A 25,629-nucleotide genomic window follows, 5' to 3' on the forward strand; every position below is an offset into this window, starting at 1 on the left:
AAGAAAGAAAGAAAGAAAGAAAGAAAGAAAGAAAGAAAGAAAGAAAGGAAGGAAGGAAGGAAGGAAGGAAGGAAGAAAGAAAGAAAGGAAGGAAGGAAGGAAGGAAGGAAGGAAGGAAGGAAGGAAGGAAGGAAGGAAGGAAGAAAGAAAGGAAGAAGGGAAGGAAGGAAGAAATAAAGAAAGGTTCAAGACTGAGAAAGATTCAAGATAGGGGTTAAGTGAACCATTATGCCTATACCTTCATAAAACTTGACCATCTAAGTTTTGCGTCTTCTTCTGCTGTCTAGTATCTCTGCTTTTGACTGTCTAGGTTTTTTTTTTCTTTTTTAAACCCTCTCCCCTCTCAGTTAATTTAAGGAAAGGGATGGTTATTTTGTTCTTTGCTTAGGTTAGGAGAGTTCTGGAAAAAATCTAGGTATCTTAGGGGACCTGGGAAGGACTTATAGTAGCTTTGATGGAGGAGCCAATATTTAATTCAGTGAAACAGGCATTTGTTAGGTCTACTGTGTGCAATGTGTACAAGACCAAAAAAAAATGAAACTATCTCACTAACATTCTAATAGAGGGGGTATAATAATATGCACAAAATTTCAGGGGACCTGATGTTAGGGCACCAGATGGACTCCACTGGATCTGAGCTTAGAACTTATTTAGGGTAAGAAAACTCACAAAGAGTGATCTGGGACTCATCTGTGAGTAGTGTCCTCCTTACCTTCTTCAGAGGGGAGTTTTTTTTTTTCATTAAAAATTTTTTTCAGTTACTAAGCATTTATTTTCTCTCCCTCCAACCTCCCTAACTCACCAAAGAAGGCAGATAAAAAAAATTTTTTAAAAAACCTTTGTAACAAATATGAAGAGTGAAGCAAAATAAATTCTCATTTCAGCTGCATCCCAAAATGTGTCATTCTTCAGACTTAATCTGTCATCTTTCTCTCAGGAGGTGGGTAGCATGCTTCATCATCAGTCCTGGGGGGAGGTGAGGCTGGGATATGAGGTAGCTAGATGGTACAATGGATAGAGCCCTGGGCCTCAAAGGCCCAGGAAGATCTGAGCTCAAATCTAACCTCAGATACTAGGTGAATGACATTAGGCACTTAGCCTCTGTTTCTCCACTGTAAAATGGGATAATAATAGCACCTACCTTCCAGGGTTGTTGTGAGAATCACCCGAGATAGTACTTGAAAAAGTGCCTGGCACATAGTAGCAGCTATATAAATGTTAACTATTATTATCTTACTGGATCTGTACTGGTAGCCTTACTAAGTGTTTCTTCTTGTCTCAATCTTCTAGAAGTCAAATATGATTACCCCAAGTATTCTAAACAGTCATATAATAAAATTATAGGGTCAGAAGGAGGCTTAGAGGTCACCGGGTCCAGGTGAATTCTCCTTAGATATTGCCAAGTGGTCATCCAGCCTGTTTGAACATTTGTTGTTCATTCTTCATTTCAAAGAGGACTAATGACATCATGGGTGATGTCTTCACTTGCTTGTGAATTGGATTTAAGTGAGGCAGAGCTGCACAGAGTCATCAGCCTCACTCTTTCTTCCAGAGTCATTGAAGTCCAGTGGCAAGACATAAATCAAGAATGACTGGCCCCGGGATGCAGTGGATGACCTTGATGTTTTTGGTGCCTAATCAAGCTCTAAGCAGTCCATAACTGCTTCAGCTGCCTTCATGGCCGTTGGAACAAATTGTTCTCATCTGCCCATTGCACTGGGGCAAGTCTTTGAATGCTTGGGGTAGACACCCACTTAACTCACTGATGGGTTTGAGGCCTATTGAGTTATCCTTAACTGGTTTAGACCATCTGCCAAGATGTTTTTACCAGGATGTGGCAGCTGTGCATGCTACAGCTTCTTGGAGCCACAGGTGACAGGTAGACGGGTAGACAGGTACAACAAAGGTGGATAAGTAATCCTGAAAAGGGCTCAGCAAGCCCTCACACCAGAGGTGCTAGTCTTCCCTGAACACCCCATACAGCCCGTTTGAACATCTGTCAGGGATCTCATTACTCCTTAAGGTAGTCTATTTTTTTGCAGATAGTTGTCATTGTCAGGAAGTTCTTCCTTCCAAAATATGACTCCCTATAATTTCATTTCAAGTCAATAAGCATTTATTAACCATTTACTATGTGTAGAACATTGTGCCAGGTGAGATACATGGTTCCTCCCTGCATAGAGCTTACAGTCTAGCAATCCAATTCCATCCCTTTTCCCAATTCTGTCCTCTGAAACAGAACAAACAATCTCCACTGATACATACCTTGACAAATTAACAATGACTCAGTGGCATTAGTGAAAACATCTCTCCTTCAAATCACTGATTCTGATTGTTTTCCTGTCAGGGAATATCCCTTACCTCAGATGCTTTCTTTAGCACTAATCACCTCATTAAACTTTTCATAGCATTTCAGAAGGTGTGAGTTTCTTCATGGGGTGGAAAAATGAGGGAGCTGCATTGTTTTTGCTCAGCTAAGGGAATGTTTCTTGGGCCATAAAATTTCCAAGAAAAATAGACCTTTGGGCATTAGGGGAATGACATAAATGCAGAAAGATTGCTCTCTGGTGGGCCTGATAAAAATTGCAGTGTTGGGAATTCCAGAAGCAATGAAGGCTACCAAATTCAACACTAGTGCAGTTGTTTTTTTAAGTCTGAGAAATAGGATGGGATTTCCAATCATAGTCATAACTAGGATTTTTTTTTTCAGTTAGGCTAACCACTACAAATTATACCTGGCATAAAAAGAATGTAAAGTGGCTGTCAGTCAAGCGTGGGAGAGATGGAGGAGGAGACAGAATACCACCAGCCTCTTGGGGACTGGCACCAGGACTGAGGTTTAACCAACCTCAGGGATAGGGTAGGGGAGCATGATGAGGGAAGAAGGAACTTACCCTACAACCCATCGAATAGCTTCTTATTTTAACAAATTATGCTTGATAACTAAATGCTAACTAGGTGCTCTTTCTATTTTGCTGAAGTACTGCAGGTGTTGTTGGTGCCTGCCTCTAAATTTGGGCCCTGGGACAAAGCTCCCATCACCCCCCTCTAATATTGCTATATTCCCAGTCACTTTCTTCCTTCTGTAAATATTTAGTAGTTGAGGAAACCAAGTCAGGTCTGATCTCAGAAATTAGTAGGTTCTGGGTTTGATTGTCGATGTTTTCTCTCCTTGGAGAACAAATTGGAATTTATTCCTTCCTTTTTAAAGTATTTATTTGACCACCCTATGTGCATTGCCTTATGCCATGTATTGGCATAATGGGAGTTCTGCAATTAGCTAGGATCTTCAAATTGAACAGTAAATTTTAAAATATGTGTGCAGGTTTTTTAGCCTCCTTGGCAGTGGGGGAGATACAAAGGTTAACTAAGATATGGTCCTTTATGAAGCTTATTGTCAAATTGTAGAGTGGGCACATGGGGTAGAGAGTGAAGTGGGAGAGAGAGAAGTCTTAGGGCTTGTTCTGTAGGAGGACAGTTAGGGAACCACATCCACAGTAGGCAGTAAGATCAGGGACAGAAATATTTCATATCTTTTCATCCTTTATTTCCCCTTCTTTTCCAGGTGTGGGGGTAAGCATAGAGATGGGGAAGGACAGGGAAGGATATTCAAAAAGAGGAATAGGGGGATTGGAAGAAAGAAGGTAAAGGTATAAGGGGTATGAGAAGAGTAGCTAAAAGATTCATTATTTCACATGAAATCAATCCTCTTCCTGTGATCTTTTTTTGTATATGGAAATGCTGACAGTTTTGGGGGTGGGTGTTTGTTAAATTCAGAATTAATTGAATGAATGAATAACTGGGAGAAAAGAATCAGAGAATAATGAAGGCAAGGTAAATGTGCAAAGTTGGGAGGAGCACAAATGAAGTCTGTATTCATCCTTCCTTTTTCCAAAGAGGATCAGTGACACCACAGGGTGATGACTTGGTTGGGAATTGGATTTAAGTGGGGCAGAATTGCACAAAGTCATCTCTCGTCCTGAGTCATCGAAGTCCAATGGCAGATGTAGTGGATAACCTTGGCATCTTCGATGCCTGACCAAGGTCTAAGTGTTCCACAGCACCTGTTTCAGCCAACTTCATGGCCCTTGGAACAAATTGTTCTCATCCTCCCATTCTGCCAGGGGAAGCGTTCACATGCTTGGGGTAAATATTCCCCTAACTCACCAATGGGTTTGAGGCCTGTCATTACTCTTGACCTGGTTTAGCCTGTGTGCCAAGATAGTTTTAACAGGATGTGGCAGCTACCCATGCAACTGCTTCTTGGAGTCACAGGTTGAGAGTTAAGTGAAGGTGGACACCAAAGGTAGATGAGCAACCCTGAATAGGGGCTTGGCAAGCCTTCATAGTAGAGGTGCTAGTCCTCCCTGAACACCCCACAGACCCCACAAATGACGAGGCATTAAAGGTAGGGGGAGGTAACTTGATGGATAAGTGATTTTACCAGTATAGGCACTTCTTTAGTGGATGCCTGTGCAATGCCTTTTCACTGTGGTTTTTATCCATAGTGCTTCCATAGAGCATTGGGGTTGCCTGGACATCTCCCTCTAGCTCTTTTAATATCTGAAGAAATCTCAATAAGATTTTCATCTGTTATCACTCACTCCTGACACTCTTGACCATCCCAATTACTCATTTGATCAACAGGTATTTATTAGGCTCCTACTGTGTGTCAGGTACTGTGCTAAGTGCGGAGGATGCAATTCTTGAGGATTTTTTAAAAAATGATTCTTAAGGATGATTTGTAATGCTTCTCATATGCAAGTCATTTCCATAATATGTCACAAGTTACGCCCACCACAAATTTTTCTATTGTCCCTTGGATTACTTGTAATTTAAATTCTTCTGAGACCATGATGTTCTATGATTCACCGCCATTTAGAATTACAGACAGAATACTAGATTTTGGTTTGAATCTCAGTCCTGCTACCTGCTACCTCTGTTGCCTTGGGCAAATCATTTAAGCTTTCTGGTTCTGTTTCCTCAGTTGTAAAATAATAGATAGCTTCTAATGTCCCTTCCAGCTCTATGATCCTTTGAAGTTGGGGCTTTTGTGGCAATGAGTAGTTTGGCATCACTGAAATCACTGAACTATTTCCCTTATGCAATCCAGCCTGCTCTCCTCAATTCTGGGTCTAACTCATCATGCCCTTGAAAAGAAAAATATACTGACAGACTAACCCCGTGAGCTGTTTGTCTAGCCATAGTCTCAGCAATATGTGCTTTTCATACATTTTAAAATTTCAGTGCGGATGGTGGAGCCAATCTTTTTCACATTGGTATGGATTTTACCTGAAACCGAACACAATTAGAAAAATGCCATCTGTCCACGGGAACATTTAAGGAACCTTGCTATCAATAAGGAATTTTTTTTTTTTAGAACTCTGAATAAGGAAGCTTCTATGACATTGACAGAAAGTCTAGATGAGCACTTTCCCCAATTTTACACATGATTTGGTGTCAATATGTGTTGATTCCTAGACATGAATTATTTTTATAATTATGTGCATAGTTTATAGAATCATAGATGAAGGACTGGCAGGGACTTCAGTGACCCTTTATTCCAATCCCTTTATTTACAGTTGATGAAACTGAGGCTCAGGCAGGTTAATGGATCTGAGCATCTCTATATTTGCACAGTGCAGAGTATATATATTCATGATGATATCTTTTAGGACACTTCTAATGTGAAGTCATTCATTCATTCACCAAACATCTATGAAGCACCTACTGTGCTTATGTGCCAGGTACTGTACTAGGTTCTGGAGCTACTAAGACAAAAAATGAAACAGTCCGTGCCTTCCAGGAGCTTAAATCCTGATGGGAGTCATCTTTGGTTAGAATATAATTGTATTAATTATAATAAAACTATCATTTTAACTTTTAAATGCAGTGGACTTTTTTTTTTCTACTGCATCAAATGCTGTTTTAAAATCGATCAACACAAAAAACTTTGAAAGACTTAGGACCAATGCAATAACCAACCACAATTCCAGAGGACCCAAGGTAAAGCACAACATCTACCTCTAAAGAGACTCAGAGTGCAGATTGAATCATACATAGATATAGATATCTACACATACATATATACATATGATAAGGCCAATGGGAGAATTTTTTTTTTTTGCTTGACCATATATTGTTTTGTTTTGTTTTGTTTTTGCTTTCTCAGTGAGAGATAGGGGAGTTGGGAAGGGGGAGAATTCGGGCCAGAAAGTAAATTAAAATTGGATTAAATAAAAATAAAATAAAATTAGTCAGCAGTGGAGGGCTGGCTCTTAAATTTCCTCCACGTCTCAGTCAAACTTTAAAGATGTGGTTGCTGTGGAAAATGCTGCTTGATCCATCCCCATATTTTCATCAAGGATACCTTCAATGGACGCATAGACCATTCTCATAATGATTTTATAGCAGCAAGAAAGCATGCAAACACAGAGGTAATGCTTTTTAAGAGGGTCTGCTTAGCATAGCACAGAGAGCCCGGGGGTTTTTTCAGTCAGCGCATGCGCGAGGGGAGACTATGCCAGTGCCAGAAAAGGCCTTCGCCTCGGGCAGGGCCTGGAGGGCGGGAGTAGCGGAGGCCCATAGTCTTTGGGCTTCCGGGGAGGGGCGCGGTGGAGGGGGTGGGAGGTGTTGGAGCGACTCTCTCCCCCTCCCTCTTCGCCTCGGGCCAGGCCTTCGGGGTAGAGGCGGGCGCTCCCTCCTCCCGTACAGCTGGGGGCGCTGCGGACCTGGCGGCGGGCGGCTGCTGCTGCTGCTGTGGTCGCTGCGGCCGCGGGGGCTGAGCGGGGGGGGCGCTGCCTCCTCCGGAGCGACGGGGGGCGCTGCGGGCCGGGCGGCGGGGGTGGCCCGGGCCGGCACCGAGCTCGGCGAGGCGGATGGAGAGTCTGGCCGAGGCCGGCGGTGCCGCCTCCTCGTCGGGCTGGGGACGGCGGGCCGAGGCCTTTGTGTGAGGAGGCGGCGGCGGCGGCGGCGGCAACGGAGGCGGCGATGGTGCTCTGGGCCCCGCGGAGCCGGGTAAGCGAGTCCGGGCCAAGGCCCAACCCCCGCCCCCGGCCGCGCCGGGCCTCCCTTCCCACCCCCACCCCCCACCCCCGCTGAGCGCCCCATCCGGGCCAGCTCCCCGGGTCCAGAGAACGGCCGCCCCCCCGACCCCCTTCTCAGCCGGGACCCTGCCCCCGCCCCCCCAGCCCCCTCCCCCCGGCCGCTTTGTGGCTCTGCTGGAAGCGCAGGGCCAGTTTGCAGCCACGGTTCGTTTTGTGAGTGTCCTTTAGAGGAGGTGGTCTCCCCGCCCCCCGCCATCACCGTCTCCCTTCCCCTCCCCCCAGGGATGCACTGCGCACCCAAGGAGGATGCTCGGTCGGACGGCCGCAGCACAATGCTTGGGCCCCCGCAAAAGTTGGGAGCCCCCCCAGCAGGGGGCACGGGGAGTATTCGGGGTGAGCGGTTCCCCGGGAGAGGTTAGGCTGCGCTGGAAGTCAACGGCAAAGTGAGATCCAGTGTGAACAAATAATAACGAGCGCATCCTCCAGGGCCAGGCAGGATTCACGGAGGAGAAAAGGAGGGATGTTGGAAAAGTTTTTTCAGGACTGTCTCTTCTGTTAGACTGAGAGCCGTATTGTGTTAGGGCAGCTCAGAAACCAGCTTAAGGCTGTGAAAAGGGAGAGAGGTATCTGTTTTATACTAAACCGAGGAGGTGATACTGAAATCGTGTTAAACACCCAGCTCCGTTCTGCTTTTTGTTTGGTTTTTACCCAATATTGGATCTTTAAATGTTTTAACAAAATCCACAGGAGGCAAGGAGTATAGTGTCCAGACGGTGGAGGTAAATAGAAGTTTAAATAGATGTTGGAAGCTTAGAACAGTGGGGAGAGTGAAAGGAATTCAGGAAATGGGAGCTGATAATAAGGACTGAAGGGACAGCTGTGAGACAAATCCAATAGAAGGAAATACCTGTAGTTTTCCTTAAGTAATAACTAGTTGTGCTGAAGTATGTTGCAGGCAGTAGGGAATATTAGAAGAAAAAATAGTTTAGTGAGACAAAAGAACCTGTTTAGGAGAATATGAGATGAAATAATAAGGAAAATTTGATTAACCTGGAAGTAAAACTAAATACTATATTAGAAGGAATATTCTTGACCCATTTTTTTTTCCCTCCCGAGGTAGTTGGGGTTAAGTGACTTGACCAGAGTTACACAGCTAGTAATTATTAAGTGATCAAGTGCCTGAGGCTGGATTTGAACTTAGGTCCTCCTGACTCCAAAGCCAGTACTCCATCCACTGTGCATCTAGCTGCCCCTTGACTGATTCTTATGAGATAGTTACAAGAGAACTTTTTGCTTTAGCCTTTACTTGACCAGCCCTATAACTCTGCCTTAACAACTCTATAAGGTATACTTGCTATATATTTGCCAACAACTGTTGGATTTTTGTCGTGGTAAGTGGCAACACAGCAGTCTTTTGTCATTTCTACCAACCTTTTCTCCATAGCAACTGCAGTTCCTTCCATCACCCTACCAACATTACACACACACACACACACACACACACACACACAGACTGAGGCTTTGAAGTGATGAGATTGATTTGTGATATTTTCTTCTCCAGAGCCCGTTGCCCTGCAGACAGTTGGAAATCTGTCTTCTCATGCTGTCCACAGATTAATGGTGCTGATAAGGTCGAAATTCTATAGGATCTGCTAAAATGGGCATGAGGATCAAACTCCACAGCACCAATCACCCCAACAACCTACTGAAGGAGCTCAACAAGTGTAGGCTCTCGGAGACCATGTGTGATGTCACGATCGTGGTCGGAAGCCGCTCGTTCCCAGCCCACAAGGCTGTGCTTGCTTGTGCAGCAGGTTACTTCCAGAACCTTTTCCTGAATGCAGGACTCGATGCTGCCAGAACCTATGTAGTGGACTTTATCACCCCAGCCAACTTTGAGAAAATCTTGAGCTTTGTCTACACGTCAGAACTCTTCACTGACTTGATCAATGTGGGGGTCATCTACGAGGTAGCTGAGCGCTTGGGCATGGAAGATCTCCTCAAGGCTTGCCACTCCACTTTCCCTGACCTGGAGAGCACAGTTGTGACCAAGCCCCCAACCAGCTCCAGTGAAGGTCGTTCTAGCACGCAAAGCAGCACTTCAGCCGAACCAGCTCATTCCCTTGGAGAGCTCCGAAGTGTTGGAGACCAGTTTGGTCCTGAGAGGAACTACATCTTGCACAGTGACGTTGGGATAAGCTATAAAGAGGAGAGAAATCCTTCCAGTGACAGCAACCACAGCCTGCCTCTGTTACACCAGGCGCCGCCATCTAAGACAGAAGAGCATGATGTCCCTGTCCCATTCACTTCAGTTACAAGCATGGTAGCTCAGCCAGGCCTTGGTACCCTCAGTATAGGCACGCCAGCTAATTCAAGCTCCTTCCAGCCTTTCAAGGTTCAGAGCAATGGGGACTTTGGCAAAAATAGCTACTTTACCCCTGATAACCCATTGGATATCTCCACAGGGAGTAACTCCTGTCCAAGCAACAGTGACCACTCCAAAGATCAGGGGTTTGGACAAATGGATGAGCTGCAGTTGGAGGAGCTTGGGGAAGATGACCTGCAGTTTGAAGACCCTGGAGAAGACCTAGTTCCAACAGAAGAAGTGATAGAGTTGAGTGACGACAGTGAGGAGGAGCTAACATTTGGAGAAAATGAACACCGGGAGAGTAAGGCCATGCCCTGCCAGGTGTGTAAGAAAGTGTTAGAGCCCAACATTCAGCTGATCCGGCAGCATGCTCGGGACCATGTGGACCTGCTGACAGGTAACTGCAAGGTCTGTGAGACCCACTTCCAGGACCGCAACTCAAGGGTTACCCACGTCCTGTCTCACATTGGCATTTTTCTCTTCTCCTGTGATATGTGTGAAACCAAATTCTTCACCCAGTGGCAGCTGACCCTTCACCGAAGGGATGGTGTATTTGACAACAACATTATTGTTCATCCCAGTGATCCACTACCTGGGAAGCTTGGTCTTTTTGTGGGGGGAACTAGCCCAGAGCTAAAATGTGCTGCTTGTGGGAAGGTGCTGGTCAGAGATTTCCACATGGTCCGGGGCCACATTCTAGACCACTTGAACTTGAAGGGCCAAGCCTGTAGTGTTTGTGACCAACGCCACCTCAGCCTCTGCAGCCTCATGTGGCACACTCTTTCCCACCTGGGCATTTCTGTCTTCTCGTGCTCTGTCTGTGCCAATAGCTTTGTAGACCGGCACCTCTTAGAGAAGCACATGGCTGTTCACCAGAGCCTGGAAGATACACTTTTCCACTGCCATTACTGCAGCCAGAGCTTCAAGTCAGAGGCTGCATACCGATACCACGTCAGCCAACACAAGTGCAGTGGAGGAAGCAGCCTTGACTCAAGATCGGGTTTTGGAGATCGATTACAACATCCGGCTTTTCAGAAGCGGAAATTGCCATCAGATGAGTTCCTGAGTGAGGAACTGGCCCTGCAGAGCCAATCTGGGAATAGCAAGTATAGCTGCAAAGTGTGTGGCAAGAGGTTTGCCCACACAAGTGAGTTCAACTACCATCGGCGAATACACACAGGAGAAAAGCCCTACCAGTGCAAGGTGTGCCATAAGTTCTTCCGTGGCCGTTCAACCATTAAGTGCCACCTGAAGACACACTCAGGTGCTCTCATGTACCGCTGTACGGTCTGTGGCCACTACAGCTCCACTCTCAATCTCATGAGCAAGCACATAACTGTGCACAAGGGCAGCCTTCCACCTGACTTCACCATTGAACAGACATTCATGTACATTATCCATTCCAAAGAGGCGGAGAAGAACCTGGACAGCTGATTGGGCTACATTAGACCTGAGGGCCTGGTCCCAAAAAAGTAGCCAGGATGTTGCTTTTCCAATGGCCTGTTGGCCCCTGACTGAAGTTACAATTTGCCTTGCTAGGAATTCCAATTCACGTTGTGTTAAAGGAAGAAAGGAAAGAAATAGCACACAAACTGAGAAATCATTTTTGAAAAGCAATGACCCTACCATGTTTACCTCCATACCTGCTCGTGGCCAGCTGAGGCCACGTTTTTGGTTCTTTGGGGAGCTGGGATTGTGATCTAGTAACAGAGACAGAAATTGATTTCAACTAGGTCCTTACTCCCCAGACTCTCTAGTTTTAGTTCACTGTTAGGTTTTATGCTGCTAAGAATCCAATCCACAGCCTCAACGAAAAGGGGAGGTGAGAAGAAGTCTTCAAACTGCTTTTTAGTTTCACTGTAGGCATTACCACAGCTCTGTGGCCTCCAGCAGGATTAACCAGTTCCAAAGATGATTCCAGAAATATGATTATTCAGAGAGTTCAGCTAGTCAGGGCAGCCCACCCCATAGTCTGAGTTCTAGCCTTTAAGGTGTTGGTGCTAGCCTGCCATGTAGACTTACCCAAAGTTTCTTTAGGTGTTAAAAGTAGTTGGACGAGATGAAGAAACTTTGAACTGAAGTGAGGGCTTTGTATTTAGAAAAAGGAGTAAGACAAAAAGTTTAGAGATGGTGAAGTCTAGCCCAGAAGGAGTTGTCCTATAGAGCCATTTGAACCTGGGTGTAGGTGTGGGCAGTAAGGTGGATTTCTTCCCTCCTCATTTCCAAAGAAAAATGGTTTTAGGGCATGCCAGCCAAGGCTTTCAGGACTTCCCCAAGGGGACAGGGATAGTGAACCACCCTAATGTAGACATCTGGCACTCTGGTCCCCTCTATCTGTCCATGGGTATGAGAGGATGAACCTTGGGCACCCTGGGGGAGAGGTTGTAACATTTCTGTCAGCAGTAACCTTGCCTTAATTTTCACCCAGTCTCTTGCCCAAAAAAAAGTATATGTCTTGGCCCATAGTTAAGATGGGAAAAAACCCTGTTGTGATGGAGTGGTTGGTCCTCTGAGTCCTTCAGAGTTGATGGGACCAGTTAATAATAGTGGCATTTTATTGGTGGGGTGTAAGTTTTTACTGTCTGTTTTTATCAGGTAACCCTTTTTGTTTTGTTTTGTTTCTTTTTACATGCACTAACAGGCAGGAGGCAAGTAGTGCTTTAGTAGCCCACCTTTTACTTGCTGGAATTCATCCTGAACTGTCCGTGTGTCACCCCTAGGGGGTACTATTGGATGGACCTAACCAGTCCACACACAGGAACTGGCTGATCCTCTTTTTATTTTGTTTATGAAAGGGTCATGCCCAAAGAAGGAGGGAGGGAGAGAGGGATCCCTCTGAACTTGATCTTGCATGTTCACAAGGTAGCACCCTCAACCAGAGTTGCCCTCAGTAACTCATACTACCTCACCCAGAGCAAACGCGCTGGGAGTTCACAGCCACAGCCCCACACACTGCCACCTGTGTGAACTTGGCAACGCCCAGTGCCATTTCACAAGCAAGTGATTTTAATTAACCCTCAAAGCCTTTTTAAACTTTAATATTTATTATTTTTGTATACAGATCATCCAGCATCTGCTTTGTATGACAGATTTCAGGAAAATGAGATTCCCATCAGTGAGTGGCCATGTCCCAGGAAATAGTTCTGAACCAGGGATTTTGGCAACAGGGGCACAGTCCAGCCGAGAACAAGCCAAATAGGCCCTAACCTGGCCTAATCTGTACTGAGAGGTGCCCTCCTCCCACAAATAGGGGAGTCATTTCCCTTTCCCCAAATAGATTTCTCACTAGGGTAATAATCCTAGAGAGCACTGTCAACTGTGGCCTAACCTTCTAGGAGTCTGGGAACAAAGAACACCCTAATAATGGAAATTTGTGAACTTCCTAATCCCTCTTCCCAAATCCCCAGGCAGAGTTACCTGAGAGGTTTCTAAGGAAGGCAGGGGACCAGGTTTGGTAGGCCAGTGATTTCTTGGTGGACAGCTTTGAACTCCTTCCTAAAGTAGGAAATTGTTATTTCCCTGTTAATAAATAGCAAGATGGGCAAGCCAAAGTTCCCTATCTATTGACTTGCTGATTCTTTGCTTCAAGGTACTGTTGTCTAAAAGTGGAGCCCCTTTTCTAGCACTGAAACAGCAAAAGCAGTATCTTACTCAGAAATAGAGCAACTCTTTTTCCATAGTGTCTCTTCAGGCAGATGGAACGTGGTGGTGAGGGGACATGAACAGGAGCCATTGCTGGTCCACTTTCTTCTATTGACTACCAACCTGTTAGAGTCTTACTTGAGAGACTCACTATGAAAGTTGTACTGGTGCCCTTTTCTTGTTGACAGGCCTTTCCTTTCCCCCTTCCCCTTCACCATTATAAATATAAAAGGTTAACTTGATGTAAAAGTTAGAGATGATCAGGCATCCACCAAACTTGCCTACCTTGAGTAAGTTTCTCTCCCTGGTATGCCCTACCTCTCCCCCCACCCCCACTCCCAGCTCCCAGCCACAGTTGGAAAGTAGGTGATTCTTAGATGGCAGGATTTAGAAGAAGCAATACTGACTAAGGCCTAGTCAAAGGGACATGCTAGAGAAATCCCTTTTTTGTATCTAAGAGCTCTTTGGGTGCTGAGTGGTCTGTGAATTTTAACTGAAGCTGTGAAGTTTTTTTTTTTTAGTAAACCAAATAAACACATCCCAGAAGCTTTTCGCCTAAAACACTAAGCAAAAGACTGTAATCCCTTATCCCTGGCCCACAGCCAGGAGGAATAACCACCCCCACAGCATTCCTCCCCTACTGAGAGGGTGGTATATGTGTGCTCAGTCCCAGTCAGACACGTAGCAGCACCAGTAGCTAGTGAGGCTTCTTAACCAAATCCCTGTGCTCTGTACCCGCCCATGTTCATTCTTGGACCTCTTCTTTTATGTTTGGGGCTTTCTGTTTCCTCTGCCTTCCAGCTCACCTTCTGAACTGGTTCTCTTATAACACCATAGTCTTGTAGCAAGTGATACTGTAGTAGAATTTTTTTTTTTTTAATTTGAAGTCTGGTTTACAGCTTTCGAATTTGTTTGGCTTTTTTAACTGACCCCTTCCCCCCCTTCTTGGAATATTCTGCCTTCATGTGCTGTCTAGTCTCTCCTTGACAGTGAGTCTCCTCTCTTCTTTCTTATTCCTGTCCTGCCAACTCAGGATCTGGGTTCGGAATTTAAGAAGTCTCCTCAGTTCCCATAGCTGGTTAGGAATAGAGACCTGGTCGAGTCAGGCCCTTTTCTGGGAGAAAGAGGCCCCTGGAGGGTTTGGAAGAGGGTCAGCATTCTTCCTGACTTCCTCTCCTGAAATGTGAATGCGTCCTCCTGTTCTTGAGAAAAGGCTTGTGGTATCAGGTACTTACCTTTTCCTCAACAGATTTTTTTTTTTTTTTTTGCTACTGATGAATTTTCCCCCCAGCCATTTTGCCTGGCCTTTGGCTGCTCAGCTTTGGAAGTGAAAAATGTTATTTAAAGCTATTTATGTAGATGGACACACTGAATTTTCTAGGTGGGGGCAAGGGGTCTCAAATGACATGGAAACCCCCACACAGCTCTTCTGGCTCTGTCCCTAAATCCCGTACTGAGAGGAGCTCAGATAGGAAATAGCAACTCAGTGTTAGTTTCCATGTGATTGCCCATTTTAAAGTCAACATCAGGATGAAAATGAAATTAAGTTTTGATTTTGCTGTTTCCTTAAAATCTTTCTCCTTCCCAATCCATCCTTCCTTGTCCTATATCTGAAGGCTCTTTCATAAAGCAGAGAAGAGTTGTCATTGACATCTAACCCCTTTCATTAAATTAATTGTAGGTACTGACCTAATATTTAAGTGTTTACTATCTATTGCTGTAAAGTTTTGTATATTTTGTAAACTTTTTTTCCCAAATAGTAGATGTCTAAAATCGTTGTACATCTGATTCTTTTATACTCCATTGTTCAGCACAAAGTGTGGTTTTTATTTAGAATAAAAAAAAAGGAAATTTGGGGTGTACTTGTGTCCTTCCCTTAATGTTTGAGACTATTCCCATGCTTCTGAACTTGGATTTTGTGGGCTGGGCACCTCACTACTGCAGTCAAACTTCCCCAGATGAAAAGCTAAAGTGCTTTCAAGTCACATGTTTCCTTTTCCAGTCTTTGGGATTTCCTATTCAGGATTGGGATGAACTTATTATATTAACCAAATAGAAATGAAATAAATGAACCAGTTTTGCTCTGGGGGGATCCTTAATTACATCTTTCACCTGCCCAGGGGTGGAATTTGTATCTAGAAAGTTAGCTGCATATTAGACTAGATCAAGTATTGACTGGGAGAAAACTAGTACCATTTAATTCTTTATGGTCTCTAGGTTGTATGGGGAAATAGAGATTAAACAGAGAGGAATGTTGAAAGGAGTTTAGGAAGTAATAGAGGTTTGATGGAAAATTCCATGAAGTTATTAAAAATGTATTCCCATGAACAAGGAGATTTACACCTCCTTCCAGTGTTAAAAGTTCATCTTGGAGGGCTTGAGGTCAGTATTGGAGAAAGAGTCCTTCTAGTCCCTATTATCCCATAAAATGGAATGATTCCCCCAATTAATCGTGCTATCTGAATGGCAGCTGGTTGCTACATTATTGGTGCTGTTAGACTAGCAAGGTCTTGGGAGAAGTAACCTATGTGATAACTTAAGCTATGACTAGCAGTCTAGGACTGGGAGGTGTTTACTGGCATAGCCAGCAGCACCACAGCTTAGAGAAGTAATGACATTTTCTAAGGGACCAGATCTTGGGTTTTCATATAGGAAAAAAGATTTTTAAAAGTTTTTCTGAAAATGTGACCAACCCTGAAAATTTGGCCTATAGCTCAAGATCATTTCAGGGGTGGATCTGTCAAGCACTGAGGAGACTTAGTATGAAGTCCTGGCTACAGATTACTAACCATCCTTTCATGGAGACACTAGGTACATTTAATCACATGTTTAATACATCTAGTGAATGGGTTCAACATTCTAGGAGTAAAGGATACAAATACAAAGTACAGGGATGGTGATTCTAGGTCACAGGTTCTTAACCTTTTTTGTGGCAACCTGTTGGCAATCTAGTGAAACCTCTGGACCCCTTCTCAGAATAATATTTTTAAATGCATGAAATAAAATATAGGGTTACAAAGGAAATCAATGATATTGAAATACATTTATCAAAATACTTTAGAAAACAAGTTCATAGAACAAAGGTTACAAACTCTTGTTCTGGAAGAGATATTCTGTGCCTACTGCTTGCTTTCATCAGGGGGAGTAGGTGGGTAGACAGAGTGTCTAAGTTCATGATTGCTTATCCCTGGGGAAAATTATGAAGTCAGGGCTTGCCAAAGGCAGCAGAGACTTAGTCTTGTAGTTCAGGTTGGCCTAAAAACCTCTCATTAGTACTCGTACAGTTGCTCCAATTAACTTGCCCTTTCCCCAGGCTAAGTGTGTAGGTAAGTTGTTGATATATCTACACAGAAGAGTAAAATGTACATTTGGCTTCAAAGAAACACAAAAAGAAGAACAGAATTGAAATGGATGTTAGAACTGGTCTGTAGGTCCCAATACTGAACTTTCCAGCCCATGCCAGGAATGTGGGGAATGATGAAGACCAAGCTGAGCTATTTCCAGCAGCCTTGGGAGTAGAAGTGTAATCTTGATCCAGCATCATGACACTTGCGATAGACTCTAGATATTTAGGCAGCTTCCTCTAGCTTGTCTCCCCTACCTCTGCCTTACTTATCCTTACACTAAAGATATATACTCTTAGTTCAAAACAGTGGGACCTTGGGGATATCCTGCTTGTGGCCTCCCAGCTCCTTGGCCTCTAGCATCCTGTCCTCAGATCCAGGATAGTTCAGTGAATTCAGTATATACGCAAAAAAGAAAAGTCTGAGGCTACTGCCAGGTTTGTCCTTCTGGTTAGGGTGATTTATGGTGTTTCCACCTTCCTTTGCTGAGTCCCTTTCCATCTCCCTGCCCTTCCCTCCCTCCCCCACCACTTTGAAGTGTCAGTTATTCCAGGGTCAGAGGTCCAGATGATTCTGACTTTTGTTCCTTTTTCCCTGCCCATATTACAGATACTTCTGAAGAATTTTGCCTGATTCCAAACGCATAGAGAAATTGAATTGGGCAAATGGTCATAACAATTCTGTGGACCTGTTCCCAATTTCAATATATACTAGAATTAGCACTCTGCTAATCCCTGTACATAAATACCCCCATCTCTTGCCTTCAGGTGCATTCTCCTCCCTTGATTTTTGTTGTTGTTCAGTTGTTTCTGTCATGTCCAACTCTTTGTGACCCCACTTGATTTTTGCATTCTTTTAAAGTCTGGAAAACTGTCTCTCCTCAGCAGAAAAGTCTGCAACAGGAATCCATCAGAGTTGGGCATATCAGATTGAGGGATGGGGAGAGATGAGGTGTTTAGAATTAAGGAAAGATGAGGCACATTTCTGGAAGCATAGGCTCCGATGTGGTGGGGAGTTGGGAGGAGAGGGTCCTATCTAGTTGGTTTGGGCTCCCTCCTTAGTAATGACAATTGAGTGCTTGGTAGTGGAGGAGGAGGAGGAAGAGCCCCTGCCTCTCCTGGCCTGGTCCTTGGGGATATAATGGACCACGGCACCCATCAATCGGCTATGAAAGCTGGGACTAAGAAAGTTGTAGAGGATAGGGTTAGCCACACAGTGCAACATCGATAAACAGTCAATGACGTCATAGAAGAAGTAGAGGACATAGACCATGTAGCAATGGAGGAAGATATGGTTCCCATGTAGTGTGAGCAGGAGCAGTGTTACGTGGTAGGGCACCCAGCAGACCACAAAAACAGCCACATAGGCACAAACCAATAGTCCGTGGCGCCGAGCCTCTGGCCGTCCCACCTGATGTAGCTGGTAAACAGTCAGCCCGTTAAAGACTACCATCAGTGGAAAGGGTAGTAAGAAGCCCAGGACTGTGGTAGAGAGGGTCACAGCCAGCGCCCACGTGCTGTATGTTTCAAATGGTGCCAAGAACAGGCACATCGGGTCTGTGGCATCTATCAGATGGATGTGAGCTACCTCTGGCAGTGGGATGAGGGCAGAGAGGACCCAAACACCTGCACATATTCCTTTCCGCACCCGGTGCTGATGTTGCTGCCAGAAAGGGGAGGAGTAGGTGAGTGTGACATACCGGTCTATGCTGAGACAGGTCAGGAAAAAGATACTGCTATACATGTTGGCAAAATAAAAGTAGTGTGTGAAGCGGCAGAAGAAGCTACCCCACAACCATGTGTAGTCCAGGGTGACTTCCAGCATCCACACAGGCAGAGACAGGATGATACCCAAGTCAGCCACGGCCATGTTGAAGACATAGAGATTGAGCAGTCTCCCTTGGCCCAGGCTTCTCCAGTTGACGTAGATAACTAGCAGGTTCTCCACTAGCCCAACCACAAAGATGGCCAGGTAGAGTACGAAGAGGACCACACGCTTGGCATTTTCATTGAGGTTGACTTCACACTCCGAAAAGGTGTGGTTGAAGAAATGTATCAGTTCTGTCCAGTTGTGGATGTCATCCCAGTCACTGAAGAGCATTGAGGAGGGGGTCTCAGAAGGGCTAGGCCCCATCAAGGAATTAGGAGTGGTTGACATGGGGGTGGCAGGTACCTGTAAGAAGTGTGATGGAGAGAGAAGGGAGAAGACCTTGAGGATAAAATCATGCAGAAGATGAAAGGAGGTGGGACATAGAAGATCGTTGTTGGTAGGATTTCAGAGTCAGAGAGAGTTCAAGGGATCGAGGAACCAGGAGAAAGGAAGAATCAGAGACTATAGGCTATTGCTTTAAATGCATAACAATCATTGTGTTTTGATTTTGACCCAAAAGCCAAGATGCTTGAATTAGCTGGCCTGTAGTGCTAGGAGTTCCTAAGGATTATATGTGTCCCAAAGAATTTCCTACTGTAAGCCAGTGTACTCTTCCCATACCTCTCCCCTTTTAACACCCCTCTATCTTTCCTGGGTTCCTGCTATCAAATTGAAGTGTCCTTTAAATGCTGCTGGCCTCTCAAACCTCTGATTTGTAGGTATGGAAATATATATAGCACCCCATCTCTAATCCATCCCAGAACAAACATAAATCATTACATGAAAGTCAGACTGTTAAAAAGCCCAGAAAAGGGATTCTTAACCTTTTTGTGTATCATCGACCTGTTTGGTAATCTGGTGAAGCCTATCAGCCCCTTCTCAGAATATGGTGCTGTTTTAAAAAATCACAATCAAAGGAAAAAAATCACAATCAAAGGAAATACTAAGTTTCAGCTAGAGCTTAATAAAAATAAAACGCTAATTTTTTCCTATCAAAGTTCATAGACTTCTTGAAATCTCTCTGTGGACCCCGGGTTAAAAAAAAAAAAAATCCTGGTCCAGTAGAATCCCAGAATATTAGAGTCTAAAGATCATCTGCTTTAACTCCCTCATTTTACAGATGAAACAACTGAGGCCCAGAGCAGGGAAATGACTCACCAAAAGTGAACCAAAATCTGGTTATCCTCTCCCCACCCCCAGTTCAGGGCTCTTTCCACTTTCTTCCTCCTCCAGAAGAGGGGCTTCATTTTGGGGAACACTTACCTAAACCTCAGCTTGTTTATCTGGGGCTGCAAGGGTGTGTCCTGTTCTGAGAGTCGGAGAAGAGCCAGAGAGGTTATGGCAATGGGGGTGTGGGCTTAGCAGCTCTGCTTCTCTTCTCAGGGCCGCCCTCCTCACTCAGGAAACAGACCTCACTGGCTGACGTTCTGTGGGAGGGGGCCAGGGGCTTTCCTGCATTCATCCATTCAACTCAAGGGGGAAGAGATGGACAAAAGATGGCAAAAGAATCAGGACCTTCTGTTGCTTCGTTCCCTGCCATAACCCTTCCTCACAAGCTTGCTTGGGACCCCATTCTTCACTGCCTGATAACATGGAGGCCGAAAAGAAATCAGATTGTGGGAAAGTCAATTTTTAATGTTTCTGTCCCTCCTCTCCCCTTCACACTAGCCCTATAGAGTCTCCCAAAACTGAGAATGGGGATCACTGCTCTTCTCTCCCTCTCTACTAAAGCATATACTTTGTCTTCTGATCCGAGGAGGGGGAAAGGGCCACAGCTGCGGCAGGAAACAGGTCAAGAAGGACTTTAGACCTAAGGGTGGCCACAGGATGTCTTTTTTTCCCTAGAGATCTCTTAGCATTGTGGTATGGAGGAAGGGTGTTTGATAGGGTAGCCCAGATGTCTATGATTTGCTTTTTCAGCACTTCTCTTTAGGCTATCTGCGTATCAGGAGTGGACTGAGGGCTTTAACTTAACATTAGAATCATAGGAGTTAGAGCTGGGAGGAACCTTAGTTGCCATAGGCCTGGAAAAGGGAGTCTGTAAACTACTGTCTGGTGAACTTTCCTTTTGATCCTTGGCCTAATCCAATTCAACAAACATTTATCAAGTGTTCATTTTATGTGTCACGTACAAAAATCACTTGAAAAGTACAATAAAAAATAACTTTGATGATATTGTGGTTATAAGTATCAAGCAAGGCATATAATAAAAAGATGTATTTGGCTTGCCAAAGAGGTTTGCCACTATAAAAACTGATTGCAACAAGCCCCTAAATATTGCCAAGTGATCTAAATTCATAATTACTCAAAAGAGTTTGGCCTAAATATCTACACTGGAAGAAACAAGTGGTTGAAGAATGCCTATTATCTGGACTTTGATATGCAGTTGTATTGGCAAAATATAGAACTGGTCTTCGACATATACTGCGTATGGAAAATTAACTGAATTTCATAAGAACAGAAGATATATTGTATTAAGGAAACTATGAAGTACCTTTAATGATCCCCAACCTTCTCCCATTTAACTGGGAGGGGAAAAAAAGACACAACAAAGACAAAGTAGACACCCTGAGAAAAGGCAAATGTGGGGAGCGTAACACCTCGGGACACAGAAAATGTCAGCTACAACGACCCTGACTCTTGGAGCCCAGCAGAAAGCTGCACCTGTACCTAAGTAGAACATCATAAGGACCCTATGAAGAAAGAAGAGGTCTCCAGTAACTAAGCTGTGATCTCTCTTTGCCATATGCGTACCTCCCTGCATTTCTACTTCAGGTTTGAGTCCCCACTCTCCAGTCACTTGTGTGTTCAGAAAGAGAATGTACTCTGATTTGGGAGGGATATTTGTACCACCTTTGTTTCTATATCTGCATAGTAAATACCTTTTGTAATAGCTAGTTGATACTACTGATTGATAATCAATGGGTAATTCACTAGTGGGAGCTCATGAGTGACAATACTAGAAACCCCAGCCCTTCAAGGTTGCCATAAAGCCCTTAAGGGGAAGTAAGTAGCAACTACCCCTTTGAGGACTCCATCCTCTGAAAGTGAGTGAGGATTAAGTGAGTAGCCCCAGATGGGGTATTACATAGAAAATAAAGGTCCTGGGAGGAGATGAGGAGGAAGTGCATGGGGCAACAGCTTGTTAAAAATGGACAGAGATCGTATACCCAGATCAAGGAATAGCTCGGAGTACAATTTGAGTGGAATGTAGCATTCATGAAGGAGAATAATATGAAATGAGTCTAAGAAGGTAGTTTGGAGCCAGAGGGTAAAGGGATGGTGAATATACGTTAAGCTGAGAAGTTTGTATTTTTTTTCCCTAGAGGCAGTGGGTAACCGCCAAAACTGGCTAACAAAGCTTTTGACAAAATCTCTGATGCTTTTATTGTGGATAAGGTGGAGAGATATAGGCCAAATTATAGTATAGTTAAGTAGATTTAGAACTGGTTGAATGATTGGACCTAAAGATTAGTTATTAATCGATCAATATCATTTTGTGGGGAAAGTTCTAGTGGAGAGCCCTTTGATCCTATGCTATTTTGAAATAATCTATTTGCATCTTTCAAAAAAATTACAGATATCTTTGTTTTTTAACATCAGTTCTATTCCCTAATATATTTCTCCCTTCTTCCCCTTCAAAGAGAACCATTCCGTATAACAAAAAAGAAAAAAATAGTTCCATCAAACTAAACAACACATCAACCAATTTTGACATTATATACAAGCATTCCATCCTTAGTGTAGGCCAGGCCTGACCCAGGCTGGGATGGCATTTAAGGCTCAGTATTGGAAAGATGGCACTTTATAGAACACCCAACACTCAACAAAAAGAAGTTTACTTAACAGTAACCTAAAAAGATACTCAAGGATACAACACTGGTTCGGTTACTGGGGTTAAATGTAAAGTCCTATTGGATTTAAGAAATCAATTTTGCAACCATAGAATGGAGAAGTGATGACTAGGCAAAAGTTCGTGTGAAAGAGATCTAGGGGGTTTCAACAGACAGCAAACTCAATGTGAGTTGACTGTATGACATGGGAACAAGAAAAGCTGCATTGAACTTATTAGCTGTGTGATCCTGAGCAAGTTACTTAACCCCAATTGCCTCACCAAATTAAAAAAAAAAAGCTTCACTGAGAGGCAAAGTACCCAGAATAAGGGAGTGATATCGATGTTTTGTACTGCCCTAGTCAAATTTTATCTGGAGGATTGTTCAGTGGTCTGGATGCTGCATTTTAGGATAGACTTTGATAAGCTGGGGCATTTCTGGAAAAGGCTGACCAGAACTGGGAGGTGACTGGAAACCAGCCCGTATGAAGACTGACTGCAGGAACTGGGGTTGTTTTACCTGGAGGAAGAGAAAGCAAACAGGTGTTTCCAAGTATTTGAGAACTGTTATCATCTGAAAGAGTCATTAGACTTGCTCCAGATATGCCTAAAGGGCAGTCAATAAGCATTAGCTATGTGCCAAGCACAGTGCTAACCACCAAGGAAAGGCAAAACCAGGCCTTGTCCTCAAGGAGCTCATATTCTAATGGGGGAAGCAAGATGCAGTCATCTCAAAGGGAAGGCTCTGGCATTAAGGGAGACTGAGAAAGAAAGCCTTCTTGAAGAATTAGCTCAGAATTGAAGGAAGCCAGTGAGGAGGGAGAGTATTCTAGGCAGGAAGGACTGCAATGAAAAGCTCGGTGTCGTGAGTATGTGCAAAGGAGCGAGGTGTAAGAAGGCTGGGAAGGTAGGAAGGGGCCAGGTTTTAAATGTCAAACAGAGGATTTTACATTTGATCCTGTACATAATAAGGAGCCACTGGAGTATACTGAATGCAGGGTGGAGGTGGGAGGGAGGAAGGGATGTCACATGGCCAGACTTATGCTTTAGGAAGATTGATAGCTTAGTGAAGGGCAGAACAATGTTTCACGTAAATAGATTTAGGCTTAACGTAAGGAACACCTTTCCATTAGTGAGAGCTGTCCAAAAGTAGAATGGGCCACCTTGGTAGTAGTGAGCGACTTAAAGCAAAGGCTGCCTGGGATCATAAGTCTAAAGCTGGCAGGGCCCTGGCGCTCAGGGACGTTGTGACTCATCCAAAGATGTGTCAGCAGAGACAGGATTTGAACCTGGCTATCTAATTCCGGAGCCTAGGTATAGAAGGGATGCCTGCTAAGATTTGGATTGGACTAGATGGTAGGGGAAGCCCATTCTAATTCTGAGATTCTCTAGTCTAACCCCACCCCTCACCACCACCACTTTAACTTTGAGAAAACTTTGGCCCAGTAACAGGAAGCGGCTTGCTGAATGTCACATAGCTAGGAGTGGCATAGCCAGGATCAAAACTTGTGTCCTTTCTCTCCACACCATTCCAGGCTCCCTCAGTCATCCTTTGTGTAATGGGACCAGGCAGTGGGGACCAAGTCCTTCCAGTATGTGCATTGTGCTCTCATGCCAACCAAAGTGGGGGCTTGGTGTGCTTATCTAAGTGTGTGATGCCATGTAACAGAGGGGCCCTGTCCCTAGTTCAGACTTTCCTGTCTGCTCACTGTGTGGTGAGGATTAATTGCCGAGTCACAAGGTCCAGTAAGAAGTTTACCTCTTCTTTTTCTCCCAGCTGACCAAGGGATGACTCTGTGCTCTAGGTGGTTAGTAGAGGGGAGGAGAGGGAAGGTCAGCCCACCCCAGGCAGGGCCAGTGTGTGAGCTCATGATGTCTTGAGAGGCAAGCCTGTATGTAGAATGGGGCCACTTTATAGTGATGTCTTCTTTCCTTGTGAGATCCTGAAAGGTTGGTAGAGCCACCAGAGGTCCAGCGGTTAAGCCCAGAAAGGAGCCAACCCTGAGGTCAAGCCGGCTTAACCCACCGCACCAGTGGACTAACCTGGACTTTCAAGATCTAGGCAGCTGTGTGACCCAGTGGATAGAGTGCTAGACTTGTAGTCAGGAAGACCTAGGTTCAAATCCTACCCCAGAAACTTACTTGCTGTGTGGCCCAGGGCAGATCACTTAATTTCTGTGAATTTTAATTTCCTCATCTAAAACTGAAAATTAAAATGAGGATAATAATAGTACATCCCTTACAGGGTTGAGATAGTGTGTGAAGTTTTTTGCAAACCGTAAAACTATTATTATTTCAGAAGCAGGGTCACCAAGTTCCTCACATGTGTTGGCAGCAGGCAGAGCTCATCACATATGCTGGAAAGCCTGGGTTCTCATTGTCCAATCCTGCATTCCACCTGTACTGTGTTACAAACTGCTGGACGTGGAATGCACCCTAGAGACCAGTCAATCTAACTCTCTTATTTCTTTTCTTTTCTTTTCTTTTCTTTTTTTGGTTGAGGCAATTGGAGTTAAGTGACTTGCCCAGAGTTATACAGCTAGTAAGTGTTATGTATCTGAGTCCGGGTTTGAACTCAGGTCCTCCTGACTCCAGGGCCGGTGCTCTGTCCACTGCAACATTTAGCTACCCCCTCTCTTATTTTTCTGGTGAGGAAACTGAGACCCAGAGAGGTCAAGTGATTTCTTTAACTTCTATGTCCATGATCTCATTTCATCCTTATGATAACTCTGAGATGGGAGGGCAGAGGTTACTATCCCTGTTTGGCTGATGAGGAAACTAACAACTACAGAGCTTCACTGCCATGTATAAAGTGACACACACAGACCACAGCTGAAGGTGCTAGTTTTGATTCTGGGATTGCTTAAACCTCCCCAACTCTCCCTCTAGCCCTGGATAAGCCATTAGTGATGAAAGATGATGATATTGTCTCCTTTGACTTTTCCATACAGATTCCCACTGCAGCCTTGTGCCACATTTTTGGGGCGTACAATAGGACATCTCCCCATCCCTCCATGTCCCCAACCCTACACAGATGGCAGTCTCTTCTGTACCTAAGATTCTTCATAAGAAACCTTAACTTTGCCTTTCCTTGGTCCTTCCTACCCTATCCCTCCCAGGGGAGGGAATATCCTTAGGTCTAACCTCCACCCCTCCCAGTACATTTTAGCTGCTTACAACTTCTGGGTCTTCTGACCTCTCCTGAGGATACTTTCCTTCTATTTAGAAACCCACCACACTCCTAGTCCTTTGTGGATATAACAGCAAGAGAGGTGCCCAATGGATTCCTTTAGACAGCCAGCTACAGAAGCTGCTCCATCAGCAGAAGATAAGTGATGGCATTGCAGTTTTTCTTTCTTTTTTTTTCTTGGTGGAAGGATGAGGGGAAATGTAGGAAGAGGGGGAGGGTTCGGAGGAAGAGCCGATTGGCTTCTCACCAACCAGGAGGGGCAAGCAACTTTGCCCCAAGCAGTGGCTGCAAAACAATTCCTGGAACTCTCCCATCTTTTTTCCCTTTTTGTCAAACTG

General features: G+C 44.5%; 2 protein-coding genes across 2 annotated transcripts; one reads left to right on the top strand and one right to left on the bottom strand.

Annotated features, from left to right (window-relative positions):
* Positions 1 to 6,968: 6,968 nt before the first annotated feature.
* On the top strand, positions 6,969 to 16,042 carry ZBTB39 (zinc finger and BTB domain containing 39). The gene is made up of 2 exons (XM_027854987.1): positions 6,969 to 7,017; positions 8,608 to 16,042. The coding sequence occupies exon 2, from the start codon at positions 8,704 to 8,706 to the stop codon at positions 10,846 to 10,848; it is 2,145 nt and encodes a 714-aa protein (XP_027710788.1). The 5' UTR covers positions 6,969 to 7,017; positions 8,608 to 8,703; the 3' UTR covers positions 10,849 to 16,042.
* A 38-nt stretch (positions 16,043 to 16,080) lies between these two features.
* GPR182 (G protein-coupled receptor 182) lies at positions 16,081 to 20,106 on the bottom strand. The gene is made up of 2 exons (XM_027854988.1): positions 19,533 to 20,106; positions 16,081 to 18,572 (listed from the first exon to the last, which is right to left on the bottom strand). Exon 2 carries the CDS (start codon positions 18,555 to 18,557, stop codon positions 17,436 to 17,438), a length of 1,122 nt encoding a protein of 373 aa, XP_027710789.1. The 5' UTR covers positions 18,558 to 18,572; positions 19,533 to 20,106; the 3' UTR covers positions 16,081 to 17,435.
* Between the last annotated feature and the right edge of the window lie 5,523 nt (positions 20,107 to 25,629).

This window comes from Vombatus ursinus, unplaced genomic scaffold (genome assembly GCF_900497805.2).
Source record: "Vombatus ursinus unplaced genomic scaffold, bare-nosed wombat genome assembly UNPS02010769.1, whole genome shotgun sequence".
In the NCBI taxonomy this organism is placed as follows: Eukaryota; Metazoa; Chordata; class Mammalia; order Diprotodontia; family Vombatidae; genus Vombatus; species Vombatus ursinus.

What these genes read in the sequence shown, in the direction of transcription:
- GPR182 (XM_027854988.1), bottom strand. Translation starts at nt 18,557, where the DNA reads ATGTCAACCACTCCTAATTCCTTGATGGGGCCTAGCCCTTCTGAGACC.
- ZBTB39 (XM_027854987.1), top strand. Translation starts at nt 8,704, where the DNA reads ATGGGCATGAGGATCAAACTCCACAGCACCAATCACCCCAACAACCTA.